Source organism: Akebia trifoliata, chromosome 10, assembly GCF_017979445.1.
Source record: "Akebia trifoliata isolate Shusen 1 chromosome 10, ASM1797944v1, whole genome shotgun sequence".
NCBI lineage: Eukaryota > Viridiplantae > Streptophyta > Magnoliopsida > Ranunculales > Lardizabalaceae > Akebia > Akebia trifoliata.
Window position 1 is genome coordinate 675,950 of NC_141384.1, and position 19,611 is coordinate 695,560.

Here is a 19,611-nt window from a genome sequence, read left to right on the forward strand (position 1 = left end):
TTTAACAATTTTCATTTGTATTCGTATAATATGCCCTAATACATGTACGATAACAACAACGTATAAGCAACTTCAATGTATAGCAGTAGTATTTTCTACTTGAGAGACCAACAACTACTTAGCAACTTGCTCTAAAACAGGAATTTTATTCCAAGTTTCCTCCAACACACTACTCTGCAATGGCGGCAACGAAAACACGCTCACGGTCGAACTTCCACTCCGTATCTCCTTCAACGCCCGCAATGCGGATACAGTGCTGTTCATGTACAAACTCTTCCTATACTCGACGATCTCTGCAAGTTCATTGGGTCCGCCAAGCAACCCATCTTTCTTTGATGCGTTAACATCGCTTGGGACCGATGGTTGTTGCTTCACAGGGAAGAGATTATCCAGCATTATCTCGCACTCCTTAACGAGTTTGTTAAGCAAGTCCGTGGTAAAGAAAGGCTGTTGTAAGACTCTTTGGATGAAGGGCAAGCGAATTAGAGCACCAGTTCTTTTGTCATATTTTTTCAGGATCTTCACCAAACCTGATTAATGCAAGGATGTTAAGGAAATGGATCAGTTTTTGGGTCCTAATTTAAATTAATTCTCTTAAATCTACAATTGATGGGCTTCTATGACTTGGATTAGGCCCAAGTAGAGGTTCCATGCTGGGGAAGACTGAAAATTTTTCAATAGCCAAGTTTGGGCCCACCCACAAAACAACAACTAAAAAGTCTTGTGTCAAAGATTTGGAGTGGCTGAACAAATCTATTCCTCCATTCAACTTTCATATTATTAAAGAGTCGTGCTGGAGTAACATTAAAATTGACATCGATTCTCACATTGCTGATGTGGAGGTGCACGCATAACCATAGATGCTTTTCACTCGTATCTCAATGAAAGGCATCTATGGTTCTGTATATACATCTATGTCAGCAATGTGAGAATCGATGACAAAGAGTCATGCTGGAGTATCATTAAAATTGACTTCGATTCTCACATTGTTGATGTGGAGATGCACGCATAACCATAGATGTTTTTCACTCGTATCTCAATGAAAAGCTGGTTCCGTATATACATTCATGTCAGCAATAATGTGAGAATCGATGTCAATTTTAATGTTACTTCAGAATTTTCCATTATTAGAAGTGAGTTCTTATTTTTCATTGTCTCCATCCAAGTTCTTTTGGGTTTTTATTTCTTATTCACTAGATTTAGAGAGCGTGTAGATCCGCATATAAAGTCTATTTCTAAAATAAGATATTTTGTTTGGTTCAGATTATAAAAATATCAATTAAAATAGAATAAAAAAATGATGCAAGATCTATGTCCCGTGATTCTATAATCTGTTTCTTGTGTTCTACGCCCTAATCCAAAAATTTCACTGTCTTTTTCTGTTTTTTTTTTATATAGGTAAGTATGTTTTTAATGAGCTCAAGTACTCCATATCGTGGAAAAATCCAAGTCTGTAGTATCATCACCTATTGAGTACTTTACCAACTTAGCTAGCTAGCACCTTCGATATTATCCCACTTCTGTATCCGACATTTTGTGTCACAACTGAAGTATCGAATTTAGAAAAACAAAAATAAGATTCTAGAATCTAAATCAGTTTTCATAAAATACTATAGCCATTATGAAATTTTGAAATAATAATCTAAAAATACACATCCTAAAAGAGAATTTTTATAATCAAGGCCTACTAAGAGAGGGAATCCCCACTATTAAGCTCCTCAGGACGGGTATGGGTAGGTCAAGTGTTCGAAACTCCTACGAAACAATGAATTCCTTGGGGGCACTCTTCAGGGTCAAGTTGACCCTCAACCAGCTGCATGTAGGACTTTTCAAGGGGGGCGGTACATATTATAGTGGAATTATTCTCACCACACGATTAAAACAAAAACTAAAAATAAAAAAAAATCATATCCCAGTGCTACTTTCTAAATTTTCAAATTACCCCACACACAGAAGTCCGTAAATACCCTTTATTATAATATGAGACGTGATACATCGACATAGTAAATAATACATGGTATGCAACTGACATGGAAAGGGGACAAAATCATACATCTTTTTCTTGGGGATACACATGAAAAAAAGATCTATAATTCCCTGCTCTTGCCACGTCAGCCACGTACTATTTACTGTGTCAATTAATCATTAGTCTTGAAATATTTATAATCATCTCCAATAATTTAGAGAATAAATACTTTTTTGTATAAATCATTTTCTAATTATATATATTTTATTCTTTGATTTCACTATGTCCAAAGCCAAATCTGAAGTAAATTCATATCTACTTTCATTATACCCATGCAAGTTATCTTTTGAACTTCTCACTCTTATATGACCTTCAACTTGAATATTCTTTCGATACCAAAAACATCTATTATAATTATTCTTACATTATTACTTTTACTTTATTTTGTTTAACTTTTGACTTTCAACACCAGAGAAGTAGAATCAAATATTCGAATCTAGTGGCTCAAATTCTTCTACAAACCTCTCTTTTGGGTGAGTATAGTAAAAGTGGGTTGTTAAACGTACCATTCTTATCATTTACGACCACTAACTCAACTTTCCTATCCTTGTCACGTGTACAAGGTCTAAGGAATATACGTGGCATATCCTTGTAAGACAACGTGGCAGGTGAAAAGGTAATGGTCTGTGCGCATGCCACGTCAAACGAGTGAATTTCGGGTCACCCTATTCCGACTTAGTTTCACCTACTGATCCCTTTGGGGTCATCCTAGATTGTTGGATATTCCTCGAGAATAGTGAGAGTGAATCTCCAAGACAGCCAAAATAATAAAATTTAATATATATACATACCTGTGTAATTAACAGCGCTGTAGTTCTCTAACAAGACCATTTCTCCGTGAAAATCCACGATTTCTTTACGTATGTTTATCAACTCTTCGCTTGATTCCTTCGCCTTTGCTACTCTGTCCTGCAACTCCTGCGTTCGACAAAAAGAAAAAAAAACATTAGTTCATGCTAACATGCGCACTTATGCATACAGTACCAACCAACACGCTTTTCCTAAAGAGAATATTACAACGAATGGTTTGGCTTTTGGCAAGAAAAAAACTCTTATTGATAACATGCGCCGATGCTGCTTCTTTGTTCGTCTGGTGTGCAGAGACACACCAGGCAACTTTCCTAAGGCGCACGTTAGCGGGAAAATGAAGATTAAAACGCCAGATCAGATATTTCGCTCGAAAAGACTAAAACTGTGTGTGACAAAACGCTCCCGGCGCATTTTAACAAAAACGTATCTGAGATGAAAAACCAAACGAGAGAGAGAGAGAGAGAAATAAAATACCTTTAATCTGATAATATATTCCTCCTCTTTTTCGACGAAAAACCAATTGAATTTCTCAAGCTCTGATTCTAACAGTTTTAGAAAATCGATCTCTTCTCTCGACATCGCGCTAATCTCTTTCTCTCCCACATCAATAAAATTCCCCAGATCCAATCTGAGCCTTTTATTTGATCTCTCATCACTCTTCGGCTCGATCAGCTTCAATAGCTTCTTCAACTCTTTATACGAAAGAAACTTATCTCTCCATTCTGGCAATGTTTGCTCGATCTGATTGCTCAAACTTTTCCCAAACTTCATCTCTCCACGTATTTGACACAGAAATCGAACGATCGAACAAAGAAGAAGATTAAATAACGGAATCTAACATAAAGTTAACCGAGATCTGAGTCCAATAATGGAGCAGATAGAGAGGCTGTGAAGAGGTGAGACCGGAAGAGTAATATAACGATTAGAGCAGAATATTCCAAGGAAAGTGTGAGAATATCCATTTTACCAGGAAGTATATCTCGGGATTTATTCCTTTTTTAATGGGACGCAGCGCGAGCTCAGTTAAATGGCCCCAATCAAAGCTGAAATGGGTTTGATATTGTACTCTAGGTAGCAGGATAGGAACCAATTCATCTTGATTGGTTATTTAAGACCATTATATTTCTATACTTGTTCATCACTGGCTTTCCGATTTATCTATGGGTGGGCTCCAAAACTCATTATGAAAATCTCAAATCTAGTGGTCAATAATCACCAACTAAGCTGCCCACCAACTTTTACATACAACACACTAATCTATATGTAAAGAGAGATATTTACAAAAACATACATGACTTTTGTTCAAATTACAATTTTGGTTTATTATTTATTTTATTTATGAAAAAATGCACACAATACAATGTTCACTTTTATGAATCTACGAACTCATAAGTTTAAAATTGATGAATTTACAAGTTCGTAGGTGCGTAAAAAGTAAACAATGTACCACATGCATAATTAAATTGAAAAGTGTGTCGAAATTGGAATTTCGGCATATTCAATGCACAATTTGGAGATTCACCCATGTAAATAACTATTTAATTTCAATGTGTTGGTGTGTTGCAAGTAAAAGTTGGTGTGGCAATAGAATTTTTCTAAAAATTCACGATGTCGTGATTTACATAGGGATTGGTGTGGCATTAGTAAAATTTGGTGAGGCGATAGCATCTCTCTCTTATTATTAAACAAAGATTTATATATGAAGGAAAAAAAAAAAGAGTGATAATCTGACTTACCTATGTGACATACTCAATCGACACTCGTGATGTGACATATTCAAGAGTTGTAGATCTGCATTCCTCAGGATACATAATTGCACTTTTTTATGAGGAAGCATAATTCTCTCAAGAAGTGCAAATCTACAGTTCTCGAGTATGTCACATCAAGGTATGGTTTCAAAACTCGTTCAAGACCGAGACGTATAGTTCGAGTCGTCTTAGTATCAAGCATGGACGTGACAGACGGAAAAGTCAATTTTTTGAACGAGATTTATAACCCCATGTTCATCTTTTTTATTTTTGAACGGGATGTTTCAAATATATTGAAAAAACTAGTCTAAGATGATTCGATATCTCTCATCAACAAGACAAGATGCGAAATCAAGTTTTAAAACCATGCATCAGGAGTGTCGATTGAGTATGCCATGTGGGTAAGTTAGATTATCGCAATTCAAAAAAAAAAAAAAAAGAATACTCGAGTCTCTATAGGATTTATTCAATCACATAGTTTGGAATCGTGGTTTGATTTTTGTTTTTTTTTAAACAAAAAATTAGTAACATTTATATATAACAACAACAAATGTGACATGTGGAATGTAAATAGAAACTTGGAATTATTTAGCAATTCAACTCCCTAGAGTACATAATCTAACTGAGATTGAGTAGTTGTGGGCTTGTAGACGGAAAACGACGTATATTATTCAGACTCAAAACTTGTGGGCCCACATAAATCAATATATGATCTGAAGAGTTTTCTATGATTTTCGATTTTAATATTACAGCTATTCCACATACAGACTTCAAACTTATAGGTGGCAAATTTTGAGTGGGTCGCTGGACAATTTATTTTATAGATGAGCTGGACGGCACGCGCACTCATTCATTAAATAGTGAAATTGATTGGCGATATTTTGAAGTTGCAATTATGATAGTTTACCTCCTCGGATATAAAACCCAAGTATATTACTTTTTTACAATATAAAAAACGGATGTAAAAAAAACCTATACAACCGTTCGATTATGCCACGTGTCTTTGGTTTAATAAATCTAAAATCTTGATAATCAATTACACACCAACTCCTTTCCCTACCAATTAAAGAATGTCGATGGAATACAGTACAGATTTACTATTATTATTTTGAACTGTTAGTGCCAAATTTAACATGGGTCGGGTTCGTGTGACAACTTTGGGACAAACATCCAGACAAAATGTCTCAACCGTTCGATCTCCATATATCCAACGATGCAGATCAATTTAAGATTTGGAGGATTTAAGACATGGGAAGATAATTACAATTTAGATGCCACGAGATGAGTCCAAGTACCCTTAGTAATGGCGAAATCCTTGGTAACTTGGTAAGACTAGTCGTAGTCGCTAGTTTTCACCGTTGCTAAGTGGGCCCAGGTTCAACGCGGCGCCGACAGCCGCCGTGCAATTACAAGTGGCGCAATTTAGCCAAGCCTCTCTTACTTGGCCCATTTACCAAGGATGGTATGATTCTGAGGCGAATCGAATATGCTTTGCTTTGACGGGGAAAACTAGTCAATAGATCCAACGCAAGGTTAAATTTGGAAATAAATTATGTTTCGGACTTCGGAGCATGTAATGTGCCTTACTAGAAGATCATCATCCTACGTGATATATTATATTTTAATATAAAAATCGATTACCCATTTACCCCTTCTAAGAAGATTCGTATCTGCTCCTAGGATATTCTTGATTTTGGGATTCGACTTACTTATAGACTCTGTCTTCAGAACCACATGGACTACTGTATTGAACTAGTTTCCAATTTTTAATTAACTTATCAGAAAAATAATTTAATTACTATTTTTTTTAATATTTATTTTTATTGTTGGAGGTGAAGTGCTAACATTATCCTACCATCTTGAAATTTATCCATTTTCAAAGAAAATTTCTTAGGAAGACAAAAAAAATTTAAAAAAAAAAACATTATTTCTAATAGTTTAGTTGTGATAATTAAATTAATACTTTGAAATAATAATAATATTTAGCTTAAAATTAGCTTTCTTCATTTTATTTTTTATTTTTTACATGTGTGTAATTTGTCGGCGTGTAGCATTGTAAAAACAATTAAGAATCTTGAGTTGAGTAGCCTTTTATCGTGCAATGGCGTGAGCCGTGGCGTCACGCCATGAAACGAAGCTCACAGCCTAACCTATGATGTTTCGAGATCTTTGTCACATAATATTAAAATTCTAGTGGATACCAATATATTGCATCGTGCATAATATCTCACAGAGTTTCATGCGAGCTCTATCGAAAAGACAATTTATTTTACGTAAATTATTGTTTAGTAAGGGAGATTTTCGTAAATTGATTATCTACCAAGATAAATAAAGGACGAATGTAATTATGTAAATGTGAACTACTAGCCATCATATAAAGTAACTTCTAAGCAAAGTATATTCTCTATATATTTTTCTTTTCTTTTAGAACTTCAAGAGAGAAGATATCATATTTTATTTTCTTTTTAATGATTATTTGTCAATGGATATTAAATAATTTAAAATTTACTTTTTCTATTAAAATATGACTTCTTATCTCGAAGAAAAAGTAAGAAAGGATAGGAATATGCCATTATGGTTCCATTTTGATACAAACCTCCATGGCAATGGTTCCTCTTCTTAAACCCTAATATCTAAACCCCAACTACTTCCAATTATATGACTTTTAATAATTAATTATTGATGGACTTTGATTTACATTCATAACTTTTTTAATTCACAAGAAAAAAATAAAGTCATGATAATTTGACGCTCTTTTTTTAGATGCCCATGTACTCCCCCATCACAGAATCGTTAATCTTTTTTCTTCGAGATACACAAGAAAAGATTTATAATTATGTAATTGCTAGGTCAGAGAGTATAAAAGAGGGGGGGGGGGGGGGGAGGCCAAAAAAGAGTGTGATGTAGGAGTAAGGGTTGTTTGTTATTATTAAGGGTTGTTTGATATTGATTTGTTAGTAGTTATTTTGAGCACTTTCAAGTTGTTACTGATTTGTTAGTTGTTATTATGTTTTGGATATTTTTGTTTGTTGCATAACAGATTTGGGAGGATTGTAATAGTTATAAATATAGTTGGAAAGAATCAGAATGTATGAAAGATTATTCCCCATTTCCTTTTGTGAGTTTTGTGTGTCATTTTCTCTATTTTAAGGGTTGGATTCAAAGTGATCTTCCCCTTCTGGTTGTTATTTTTCCAGAAATTACAGGTCATTTCATCAATTGGTATCATAGCAAGGTTTGCCTTGGTTCAGGATGGCTGGAATTGATGAAGATGATCTGTAATTTCTGAAAAAATAACAACCAGAAAGGGAAGATCACTTCGAATCCAACCCTTAAAACAGAGAAAATGACACACAAAACTCACAAAAGGAAATGGGGAATAATCTTCCATACATTCTAATTCTTTCCAGTTATATTTATAACAATTACAATCCTCCCAAATCTGTTCTGCAACAAACAAAAATATCCAAAATAGAATAACAACTAACAAATCAGTAACAACTTGAAAGTGCTCAAAATAACAACTAACAAAACAGTAGCAAATAACCCTTAATAACAGCAAACAACCCTTACTCCTACATCAGAAAGTCAGATTATCATTAGTCAAAAATATAATATTATTGTCCAATATACAAATATTCTTAGTGATAGTATTAAAGGATGATAACGTCTTAGAAGAAGTAGTATTTCATACCCAAACTTTTTCTATCTCGAATTATGTCACATTTTTAGTGAAGTAAGGTTGGGCTTAGTTGTGGTCATTTATAGCTAGAAAAGGATTTCTAAACTTACATGATAGTAAGTTTAATTGAAATAGTATATATTATGAGTAGTAGCAATATTAACACCAACAATATACTAGACGAAGCAAGTATTGAAACCTATGATAAACTAAGAGAGAACACTCTATATCAATATGTAGACTTACAAGCAATCATATACAATTATGAATACATTTGGTGAAGTGATTTAAGGAATCTCGTATGAATCAGGATCTAGTAAGGTGTCATGTTCTTATAGAAGAAGACCAGTATCTATGTGATATGTTTTAGTAGGAGTTTAAAACACATCGGGCTCCTAACCAAAGCTGTTTTCTACATTACACATAGTTCAATGTGTTTAATATCCTACTAAAACATATCACATGGACACCATACGTTGTTATAAGGATGGGACACCACGCTAGATTGCAACTCATGACTCATTTCATATAATGTGTTCAGTTAACCAATGCTACACATTTTGGCAGGTGTAGAGGGTTAACCGAATAGAGAAATCGAAGTCCCTCCCTCTAGATAGATTGTGGAATGACATGAGCATCCAACTTATTGATTTTAAATGTAAATAATCTCATGGTACATGTTTTATAAGAATATATATGAGTTGATTATTAGAGTAAACCATAACAAATTCCACATTCGATGGATCAAGGCATCGAATCTTTCATTGTTTTTATCTTTTCTTTTTTCAATGGGCCAAAATTATCACAATGGAGGATGGAGAAAAAAATTCAATGGCTCTAAGCCGTCATATCGGAGGAACATAAAAATTTCAACGGCCCTGAACCATAAATATTTGATTTCTAACATTTGTGGGCCTTGGCCCATTAAATTTTCTTGTCTAAATTTTCAATTTTCACGTAATGAACAAACGGCTTAACTCAGAAGTTGATCAAAGCAACTTTTTATTTTTCCCCCAAAGTGGCATAGTTAATCGAGTTCAATTAGTTTTGATTTATCAGTCACATGTAAAGTTATTGCATAATGATCAGTGGTTGAGAAAATTGGACACAAAAGTTTCAAAGTTAACATGTGATCCATATGAAATTTACAGATGTGGAGGCCGTAGGACAATATTCAGCTTCAGCATATAAGACTAGAAATACTGACTTTTAATTTGGAATCAAAGATAAAGAGAACGCATAAGCTAATGGTAGAATATCACGAATCTAGTGTATTGGTTCTATGAATAGTTATAGTTAATTATTTCAAACGTCCAAATAAAAGGTTACTTTTCACATATAGCTGACTAATTGACCAATAATTCATATTTACATTACTAATTAGAGAAATATTATTATCAAGTTGAATAGCACTACTTTCTCAAAGCTATGTTTTCTCATAGTTTTTTTATTTATTTTAATAACAGGGTAAACATGTATACAACGGACCAGACCTGTATCTGGGCTTTGCCCAATCCATATAGACTGTGGTCTTGTCCAAAGACTAATCCTGTGGATCATACAATGCCCGCACATCACACGCTCTAGATAAGTGAGGGTGTGCCCTCGTGGGTGACCTTAAGGAATTAATGCTCATACTGGGTATCGAATTCACAACCTATGGGCATTAATCGTTTATCGATCTGAAATGGTCATTGAGCCAACCCCTCAGGGTTATATTTACTTTCTACTTTGTATCGAAGCACGACCTAAACATCCAACATCAAAGAAGAAGATATGATCTTAAAATTCAAAAAACATATCTAAGACACATGTCACAACTAAAATAGAGGTGTGAACTTAACAATACGATTTTTGCCTCTACTTTAGTGTGTGTTTAGTAACACTTATGATACACTGTTCATTTTTATTTTCAAAACATGTTTTTGCGATGAATTCATCACTTTTATAATCAATTTATTTGTTGATAAATTATCAGCGAGATCGTTGATATGAAAAAATCATTGGTATTTTATTAGCGATTTCGTTGATAACAAAAGTGGTAAATTCACTCGAAAAACATGCTTTTAAGATTAAAATGAACAATGTACCAAACTCGAAATTTCATCATATTCAGCGTACAAAATTAAGATTCACCCAAATTTCAAAAGGATTAGCATGTTGCAAGTAAAAGTTGGTGGGGGCAATAAAAATTTCTCTTTAAATAATATTAACTTTTAAGTTATAATTTTGATTAATAGATGCTCAATCACAAAATCATATTTCAATTGAACCGGTCGGTCCACCCAATTTGATCTGTGACTCGGCCGGCAGATCATTTGTGTGAAAATTTGAGTACCCCCTCCATATTTTGATGAATGTTTGAGAGCCCCTGTATTTTTAAAATGATGACATGCCACTTAACCAACAGTCTTCTCTTATGAGCCAAAAGAAATCTAGTCTACCATTCAAACGGTTAACTACCATTCTTCTTTGACGAGACAAAGCGCGCGCCATGGAACCAAAACACTATTGTTCTCTCTTCACATCTTCAGAGCTTCTATGGAACCGTACGGTCATACCTAAGCGGCTCAAGCGAGCTGTCTCCCTTGATCGAACCAGTTTCTTCAACAATGTTAAAAGGAAAGTTTAAGTTCTCAGAGAAAACCAAGCGAGTCATTCCTGATCATCTCGGAAGCTTGTTAGGTGGCTTCGAAGATAAGGAAGAAAACAATGGCGGTTCAGATTTGGAGTTTGAGTTGGGAGAAGAGCTTGAAACGTTTCATTCGAATGGATTCAGATTGGAGACTGAAATCGATGGAGAGAGGGCGCAGAAAGAAGAATCAGATTCATCGATTCCTCCAACAGTTGTTAAAGATATTTTGAAGCCGATTTCTGCTTCTGCGATCTTTGTTGCCGATGAGAAACGATCAGAGTTGGAGTTCGAGGTGAGATTTTATTGGATTTTCTTTGTTTGAAGGTAACTTTAGGTGTATTGGTTCGGATTTTTGAGATTCTTAGCTTTAATTCGTGTTGTATCTTTGTCATTTTGGTTTTAAAAAAAATGAATGGTTTGAAACGATCAGAGTTGGAGTTCGAGGTGAGATTTGATTGGATTTGCTCTGTTTGAAGGTAACTTTAGGTGTATTGGTTCGGATTTTTGAGATTCTTAGCTTTAATACGTGTTGTATCTTTGTCATTTTGGTAAAAATAGTTTGAACTTTGAACTTGAAATTTGGATTAGATCAGTTTTTGATTGATTTACTTTTCATGGATTTGCCTATTTGTTTAAAAATTTTGAAGGAATCAATCGATTTAGAATTTGAAGGAAGTTAGTGTTATGCGAAAGTGTGCAAAAATAAAACGAACTAGTAGCCGGAAATTTAAAGCAAAAAAAAACAAAATAGAGAAAATAGAACAGAAGTCACGATTTACGTGGTTCGGCAAGATGCTTTAGTCCACGGTCTGCGATGATCAATCCATTTGATCAAGAATGAGATTTCTACAAAGTTCTTCGGAAAACCCTAGGTTACACCCATTCTATCTTCTCTCTTGCAGCTCACCTTTCTCACACAAAGAATGAACCCTAAAAAATACCCCTTATATACTTATGGTTACAAAGAGGATACAAATGGGTTGGATCAAAACCCAAACCATATGTGTGAAAATTTCGGCCGGGGGCGAATAATCAGATCATTCGGGTCGTTAACGGATCATCAAGAATTCGGGTTGAATTCATGACAACTCTCCAATAGTTAGTATGTTTTTTCATTAATTTTCAATAATTATCAAGGATCCTCTGTTTTTTCTTACTCTGGATCTATTAATACATTATTCTTGATTTTGCTCCCAACTTTATTTAATTTTTTTTCCATCCTTTGGTTTGATTAGCTTTCTCATAATGTTATAAATTTGGAAAGACTGCAAAGGATCGCGAGTTCTGGCCTTCTCGATGGAGGAGGGTTGCGTGCTACATCTTGGAAGGTTAGATTATCAATCTTTGTGTAATTAAATTCATTTAAGAAACTATATTTGTTTGCATAGAACTAGAAGCTTCACATTTTGCAACAATAAGTGGAGTTGGTATTGATGAAGAAAATTGGAATCATGAGAGAGAAATTAGAAAATTCAGAAGATTGGTACATTATAAATATCGTTGTATTTATAGCAATATTTTCCTCCAACGTGTAAAATGTGATCAGCAACGGGTTACTGGCAAAGTTGATTCTTGGATAAAATGGATCGAATCTGAATTCTTGTGATAGGTTTACTAAATCTATTCATGCTTCTTTGAACACTTAGTAACATTAAAATAAAACAATTGTGGGGGGAATAAAAAAAATAAAAAAATTCAGTTGTAATTGTTTGATTGCATTGTATTCCAAATGAGAGAGAATAGCCTTTTTAAGCCTAAGCTAAGACATCTTTCGAATCTTAGAAAACATGGGTCAATGGTTGCCAAAGCAACCTTTGGGTCAAAAGTCAAGGATCAAGGCATGACCCAACATACATTGATCATACACCCTTTAAAATTATCTAATAGGTAGAATTTTGGTCTTCACTACTGGTTCAAATTACGACTTCCCGAGAATACGGCATAGGAATTAAACCCAACATACATTGATCATTAAAAAAAAAAAAATTATGGCAAGGACTTTGTAGATAACATTTTGTATTTGAAATTAAGTGCTCCAATATATCTTATAGATACCAAAAACTTGAGTTTTCATGGACGAATCCATCAACCTTTTCTAATGAATTAATTCATGCAGATGTTTTGCTCATGAATACTGAATGTTCTTTTGATGTTTTGCACAAAAGCAGCTACTCTTAGGTTACTTGCCTGATTCTCGAGAACTATGGGAAGCAGAATTGTCCAAAAACCGACTGAAATATGCTACACTAAAAGATGAGCTTCTCTTGAATCCTGTAAGTTTCTTTGCTGCTCAACTTCATTTTTTCTCTTCATCTATCTTTATCTTCAGTTTCTACATCTGATTACTATCCACTAATTAAGAGATTTTTTAATCTAGACAGTCAGAATTTTCAAGAAGAAAGGATGAAGATTTGATTTCAAAGGAGATGGACAAGGACAATGATGTGGATGGGATGCTAAGAAGACATGAGATCTTTCATGGAGATCACCCTCTGAGCGATGGTAAGGCTAGCATCTGGCATCAATATTTTCAGGTAATTTCTCCACCTTGACCATCTTTTGGCAACATCGCGAGACATACTTTCCTTGCCAACAAACTACAATATATTTCATGTTTTCTAGGATGCAGAGATAGCAGAGCAGATCGACCGTGATTTGCAACGCACTCACCCAGACCTGAAATTCTTCTCAGGAGACTCATCATTTAGCTGCAAAAAACGGGTTTGTGAGAAGCAATTTCTCTTCGATTGCCATTTTGCAATTACTTTCATCAGCTCCTCTTTGTTTTTTTTTAGTGGAGAAAATGATCTGAACTGACTGGAGTGGATGACATTGTGTTTCATGTACAGCAAGAGATGAGAAATATCCTTCTCTTGTTTGCAAAGCTAAATCCAGCAATTCGTTATGTGCAAGGAATGAATGAGGTCTTGGCACCACTATACTATGTATTTGGCACTGATCCAGACGAGAAAAATTCTGTAAGGAACTCTACTACTTGGTCTCACTTTTATTTTGATCTCTTATAGTCACTTATCGACCTGAGCAAACAACATAAGAAGACAAGTTAGGATAGGGCATCGATACCAACAATGATAATTATCAGCCTAAACAAGTTTGTGTCTCTTTCAGTAGCTAAATGTCGTGATGGGACATCAAAGCTTGAAGAGTAGATTATACTAAAACCATGGACTAATAAAACATGAAAATAAGTCCAAAAAACATAAAAATAAAAGCAAAAAATTAAAAAACTAAATGAACATAAAATCTACTCTTCAAACTTTGATGTGCACCATGTCCAGAGCAGATTTAGGGAAGTTTGGGAGTTTGTTCCTTGCAAGAATTCAAGAGTTTCTCCAATTATAACTGACAATGTTTTTAGTTTGAGTTAAATCAAGTTAATTCCAGAGATTGAAAATCTAATATTTATTTGGCTTTAATACTTGTTCCATTGTGCAGTCTAATGCAGAAGCAGATTGTTTTTCTTGTTTCGTTCGAATTTTGAGTGACTCTGTAGATCACTTTTGTCAGCAACTAGATAACAACTCAGTGGGGATTCATGCCACTCTTTCACAGTTGATGGAGTTATTGAAAGCCAACGACGAGGAGTTGTGGCGACATCTTGAGATCTCAAACAAAGTAAATAAACGAAAAAATGCATCCATGTATCTTGTTCTTGATGCTAAGCAACTCTTTCATAGATATGCATTGAATGCTTCTAGTGTCCCCCTCAATTTTCGTAAACCATCCAACGTAGGCAAAGCTCTACTGAGTTTTCTTTATTTGATAGGGCTTCTATCATGCTAAACCTTTGATTATACATCATGATCATTAATTAAGCTGATTTTCATGTCTTATTGTGCAGGTTAACCCACAATTCTATGCTTTCAGGTGGGTTACATTGCTCCTAACTCAAGAATTTAGTTTTAATGCCATAATGAGAATATGGGATTCTCTTCTAAGTAATCCTTTTGGCATTCAGGTATCTCTCTCTCTCTTTCTCTCATCAATAAATGAATTACTCCCCATTGATATCCAAATTTTAAATTTGACGAAGAATTCAGCCTTTGAATTTTTCATTTAGTCTAGTCATTGAGTACCCACTAAGTAATCCAATATTCTACATTATCAAACTGTGGACAATGTTCATATTTCCTGGCCAAACCAAGTTTATTTCGCCGAGTTTTGGTCCAATCAAAAGACTTTTCGACATTACCAGTTTGTTATATTTTGGAGTTTTCACAACGTTTTTTCTTGCTGTTTTTTCTCGTTCTTTTTGTCTTTTGTTTCTTTGGCTTTGATTTGTTTAATGTTATTTCTCCAAAAGAAAGTAATGCACTTGTGTTGATGCGCATGAATTATACTTAGCCAGAACACTGATTTGGATTAATGCCAATTCTGGTACAGGAAATGCTGCTTCGGGTCTGTTGTGCGATGCTGCTATGTGTGAGAAGCAGATTGTTGAGCGGCGATTTTACAGCCAACTTAAAACTTCTTCAGCATTATCCTGAAATCAATATAGAGCACCTCCTCCAAGTAGCTCGGGAGCTTACTCCCAATGTATCTTCTTCCTTCATGTCTTTATAAACTCTTGCGACACATAGTTTAAACTGTAAAGATGGCGTTCATCACTCAGGTTAGTGATGACCACAACATTAAATCATTTTGGGAATTAAAACTATCTGATTTCAATATGTTTGTTCAGTGACATTGGACCAAAAGCACGAGGGAAGATAACAATTTCCACCTTGGATTGAACACACAAAAATGCCTAGACCAAGGTCAGTGGAAGATAACCTTTAAGCTTATAATCAGTAAGCATGTTTAAACCCACTTTGTATCCCACATTTGTCAAGTGGAGACATCTGTCCATAATCTTAGCTGGTCTATAAAAACCATTTTTATGATCATGAAACTGTAGTCCAAAAAAGATGCGATATTTCTGATTTGATCATGTGATCTCTTTTGTGCAAAATTTATAATCCTAAATTGATCAAAAAGATAAAACAAGTCGATTATTGGTATTTATGATTCTAGTTAATGTTAGAATTAAATCACAATAAGGATTATTAGTAGAATAATGCTATAGTGTCCTCAAAATTGAGATCGATTCTCACTTTGCTGACATGGACGTGTGTACAGAATCATAAATGCTTTTCACTGAGATACAAGTGAAAAGCATCAATGGTTATGTATGACCTCCACATCAGCAAAGTGTGAATCGATGTCAATCTTGAATCACAACAGCTTGACTTTATTAGTAAGTCACCAAGTATGGCGTAGACAAGTTAGTAAGTCACGAATCACCCATGGGGCAATGGGCCAATTTGTAGGGCTTTTTTGGTGTAATGATTTTGTAACCCAACCCCTTATGACAGATCCATAGATCATTTGTCTTGAGATACACATAATCGTAATTCCTTTTTTGTGTATCCCAAGGCAAATGATCTACGGTTATGTGATGGGAGCGTGTGTTAGAGGGGGACCGTCATATTATCACAACTTTTTATTTATTTTTATTTTTTTCAATTATATTATATTATTTTGTTTAGTTGTTTGCTTATTTTTTAATAGTAAAACAAAGTTTTCTTTAATAGTGTTGTAGAAGTAGTTGGGTTTTTATTACTTGCAACATTCTTCCTACATTTTTATTGATTTGATAGGAATATTTTCCATTTGTATTTGTTTTTCAATTTTTCCTTTTCAAATTTCATCCCTATGATTGACATAATTACATCATGCTCATTTAATAAAATATGCACAGTAGGGTAGCTACATACTAATTATTTATTAGGGATGTTGAACGAAATTGACTAATTGGATTTGTGGGTTTGGTGATTTTGGGTAATTAACAGTAATAGACATCCACGAGAAGTGTGTGACAATGTTATTCATAAGTCCTACTTATATTGAGTTTTTCTAAAATTTTAGATCATAAATAATTTATAGTATTCTTAACATCCCAAGAAAATAAGAGAATAATTTTAGCAAAAGAAAATTTTCATTATTTTTTATTAAATAAATATTTTATTAATATTATTTATATTATATATAAAATATAAAATATAAAAATGCCTCATTTATGGTTTTTGCCTTAGGCCTCAACTTGTATCAAGTTAGCCTTGCTACAAATGTTTAGGTACTCCCCCACATGACATACTAAAATTATTCTCTTGACGTGACATGTGCTAGAACTATACACTTTTATGCCTTGATATACACAACGTCACATCCCCATAAAATTTTGATGAAATAAAATCTATGGTTCTGAGTTCTGACACATCCCACGTCAAGAGAGTATTTTGAGTATACCATGTGGGAGTGTCAGATTATCATTACTCTTAGTTAGTGGGGGAGTTTGCCGGAGGGGGAGTAAGAAAATCACGATAAAAAAAGAAAAAAAAAATCAAAACAAAATAAACAATTAAGATTTTTATGAGAAGGAGTTTATTTTGAGGTTATTTAGAACATTTTTCTATTTTTTATGTAAGATTGACGTCAATGATATATCAATTTTGAAAAGAGAATTTCTATTGTCACATCAACTTTTGCTAATGCCACCTCAAGATATATAATTTATTACATATGAATTGGAGTGGCGTTAGTAAAAGTTGATACAGTAATAGAATCTCGCTCTAAAAAAAAATAAAGGTGAAGTGAGGGCTACTTATGATAAATTAAGAATAATGGTAGTGGTGTTCAATAAAAGACAGGAATTAATTATGATAAGAGTTGGTGGACATCTTTATCCTCCCACGTGTTATAATTATAATGCCTTCCATGATATCGACGACTTTACATTTGATGATGGCCATCCATGTTCTTTTAAGCCATCGATACTTTACACGTGAAAATAGTCACCATAGAAAAATTAAAATTATCTTATTTCTATTATATTTACGAGTTCTGTATTTGCTAATCAGAAAATTGAAACATGGGATATCAGATCGCAGGATATTTTACATCGATTCTATTCTATCTTCGTCATTCGCAATTCAACAACATGTGAAAAAATAGTAAATAAAAAATCCTGAAAATATTATAATTTTTAATTATAAAATAAAATTCTTAAAGATGACTATTATATCAAACAGTATTGTACCAAAGAATCCTGATGATATGGCTTAAGAGTGTTAATGGATAGTCGAAAATTTAAATTATCCAAAAAATTTGGATTTTGAATTCAAATTCGGATAGTTTTATATATTCGAATCATTATCGAATACAGATTTGGATATTAACATTCCGAATCCAATAATATTCGATTTGAAATAATATATAATATATATTATTTTATTTGATTAATTCTTTTATATAAATAATATAATATATAATAAATATTTTTTATAATGAAAAATCAGTTTGATAAAGAAAAATTATGTTTTTTTTATATACAAATTATTTGAATTCTAATCGGATATTATCCGATATACGATAAAATAATTGGATTCGAATTCAAATAAAGTTTTAGAACATTCGTTGGATTTAGATTCGAATTCGGTTATTACTGTATCTGTACCAATAAGCATCCGTTGACAGTCCTAATATGACTCGTCAAGTGGCATATTCAATTGACTCCCTGACATGGACAAGTTCGGGAATCGTAGATTTGTACTCCTCAAGATACATTTTTCATGAGGAAGTACAATCATGTATCTCGAGGAGTATAGATCTACGATTATGAACTTGTCACGTCAGGGGAGTCGATTGAGTATGCCACTTGGCGAGTCATATTATTACAACTCTTTTTCAAATACTTGTGGGGTTATGTTAACTTGTGCCTTAAGACACATGTCAAGATGCTTTTAAACACCTCGAAAATAATCATTTCAGGAAATTATTTGAAGGGCACTTGGAGTAGTAAAATAAAATTTTGAGTTTATTTTATGTATCTTTTCTTCTTTTTTTTTTAATAAGAAGGGTATTTGGGTCAACTTACACGCACCAACTATTCCCTCTTCCTCGAACAAGGCTTGCGAAACAGGATTTTAATCCTGCGATCTGTGGGCACTGATATTAGTAGTCGGTGGGAATCGAACTTGAGACCATAGGGAGAGCACACCCCTTGATCGCGAAGTGCTACCACTCAGCCACCCATCTGGTGGTTAGTTTATTTAATGTATCTTATGGTGTGTGTCCTAGGATAACGACTATCAACATCCATATTTATGGGAAAAAACTTTGTAGCAGACAGCCTGCTCCATTGGATTATACTTGCCATTTTCAAGGATGTATTTCAAATTTTGATGGAAATGTAATGGCATGAAACAAATTCAAAGCGCCACATGTCTTATAATGAAGGGGGTTTCTTCAGATTTTGAAGCGGACTACTCACTTCAAAGTTGGACTCGTATTTATGACATCAATCAAGAGAGATTCATTATTTTCAATTTAAAAAGTTACAAAGGAGAGTATCTCAATCATGAATGAATAAATGGTATTGTAAAATCCATGTCAAAAAAGAATATGTAATCAAAGAAATATAGTTTGAGAAAAATGAATCCATTTTATAAATGAATTTCAAGATTTGAATTGGGGCCTTGATATTTAATTACATATTAATGAATTATGGCCAATAGATAGTACATGAGAAATAAATATATACAAATACATGTATATTAAGAAAATATTTTTAAGTTACTTTCACTAATTGAGTTTTGTACCATGAAATGATGTTGTAAAGGATATTTTTGTCATTACCCACCACGACCAA

At 33.7% G+C, this 19,611-nt stretch overlaps 2 protein-coding genes across 2 annotated transcripts; one reads left to right on the plus strand and one right to left on the minus strand.

The window, feature by feature from the left end:
• Positions 1-3,761, minus strand: LOC147392570 (SPX domain-containing protein 1-like). Its single transcript, XM_086456362.1, has 3 exons — positions 3,311-3,761; positions 2,818-2,944; positions 1-530 (listed from the first exon to the last, which is right to left on the minus strand). The coding sequence occupies exons 1-3, from the start codon at positions 3,605-3,607 to the stop codon at positions 115-117; spliced, it is 840 nt and encodes a 279-aa protein (XP_086312488.1). The 5' UTR covers positions 3,608-3,761; the 3' UTR covers positions 1-114.
• Positions 3,762-10,727: 6,966 nt separating this feature from the next.
• On the plus strand, positions 10,728-17,909 carry LOC147392571 (uncharacterized). Its single transcript, XM_086456846.1, has 9 exons — positions 10,728-11,193; positions 12,137-12,229; positions 13,070-13,174; positions 13,283-13,435; positions 13,524-13,622; positions 13,751-13,879; positions 14,358-14,651; positions 14,764-14,880; positions 15,306-17,909. Exons 1-9 carry the CDS (start codon positions 10,879-10,881, stop codon positions 15,483-15,485), a joined length of 1,485 nt encoding a protein of 494 aa, XP_086312972.1. The 5' UTR covers positions 10,728-10,878; the 3' UTR covers positions 15,486-17,909.
• The last annotated feature ends 1,702 nt before the right edge of the window (positions 17,910-19,611 follow it).

Bases quoted from the DNA above. Each gene is read 5' to 3' on its own strand.
- LOC147392571 (XM_086456846.1), top strand. From the start codon at position 10,879: ATGTTAAAAGGAAAGTTTAAGTTCTCAGAGAAAACCAAGCGAGTCATT. The intron at 11,194-12,136 runs GTGAGATTTTAT...TGGTTTGATTAG, and splicing joins GATCAGAGTTGGAGTTCGAG to CTTTCTCATAATGTTATAAA. The intron at 12,230-13,069 runs GTTAGATTATCA...GCACAAAAGCAG, and splicing joins TGCGTGCTACATCTTGGAAG to CTACTCTTAGGTTACTTGCC.
- LOC147392570 (XM_086456362.1), bottom strand. From the start codon at position 3,607: ATGAAGTTTGGGAAAAGTTTGAGCAATCAGATCGAGCAAACATTGCCA. The intron at 2,945-3,310 runs GTATTTTATTTC...TGTCGAACGCAG, and splicing joins AATATATTATCAGATTAAAG to GAGTTGCAGGACAGAGTAGC. The intron at 531-2,817 runs GTATGTATATAT...TGCATTAATCAG, and splicing joins CAGCGCTGTTAATTACACAG to GTTTGGTGAAGATCCTGAAA.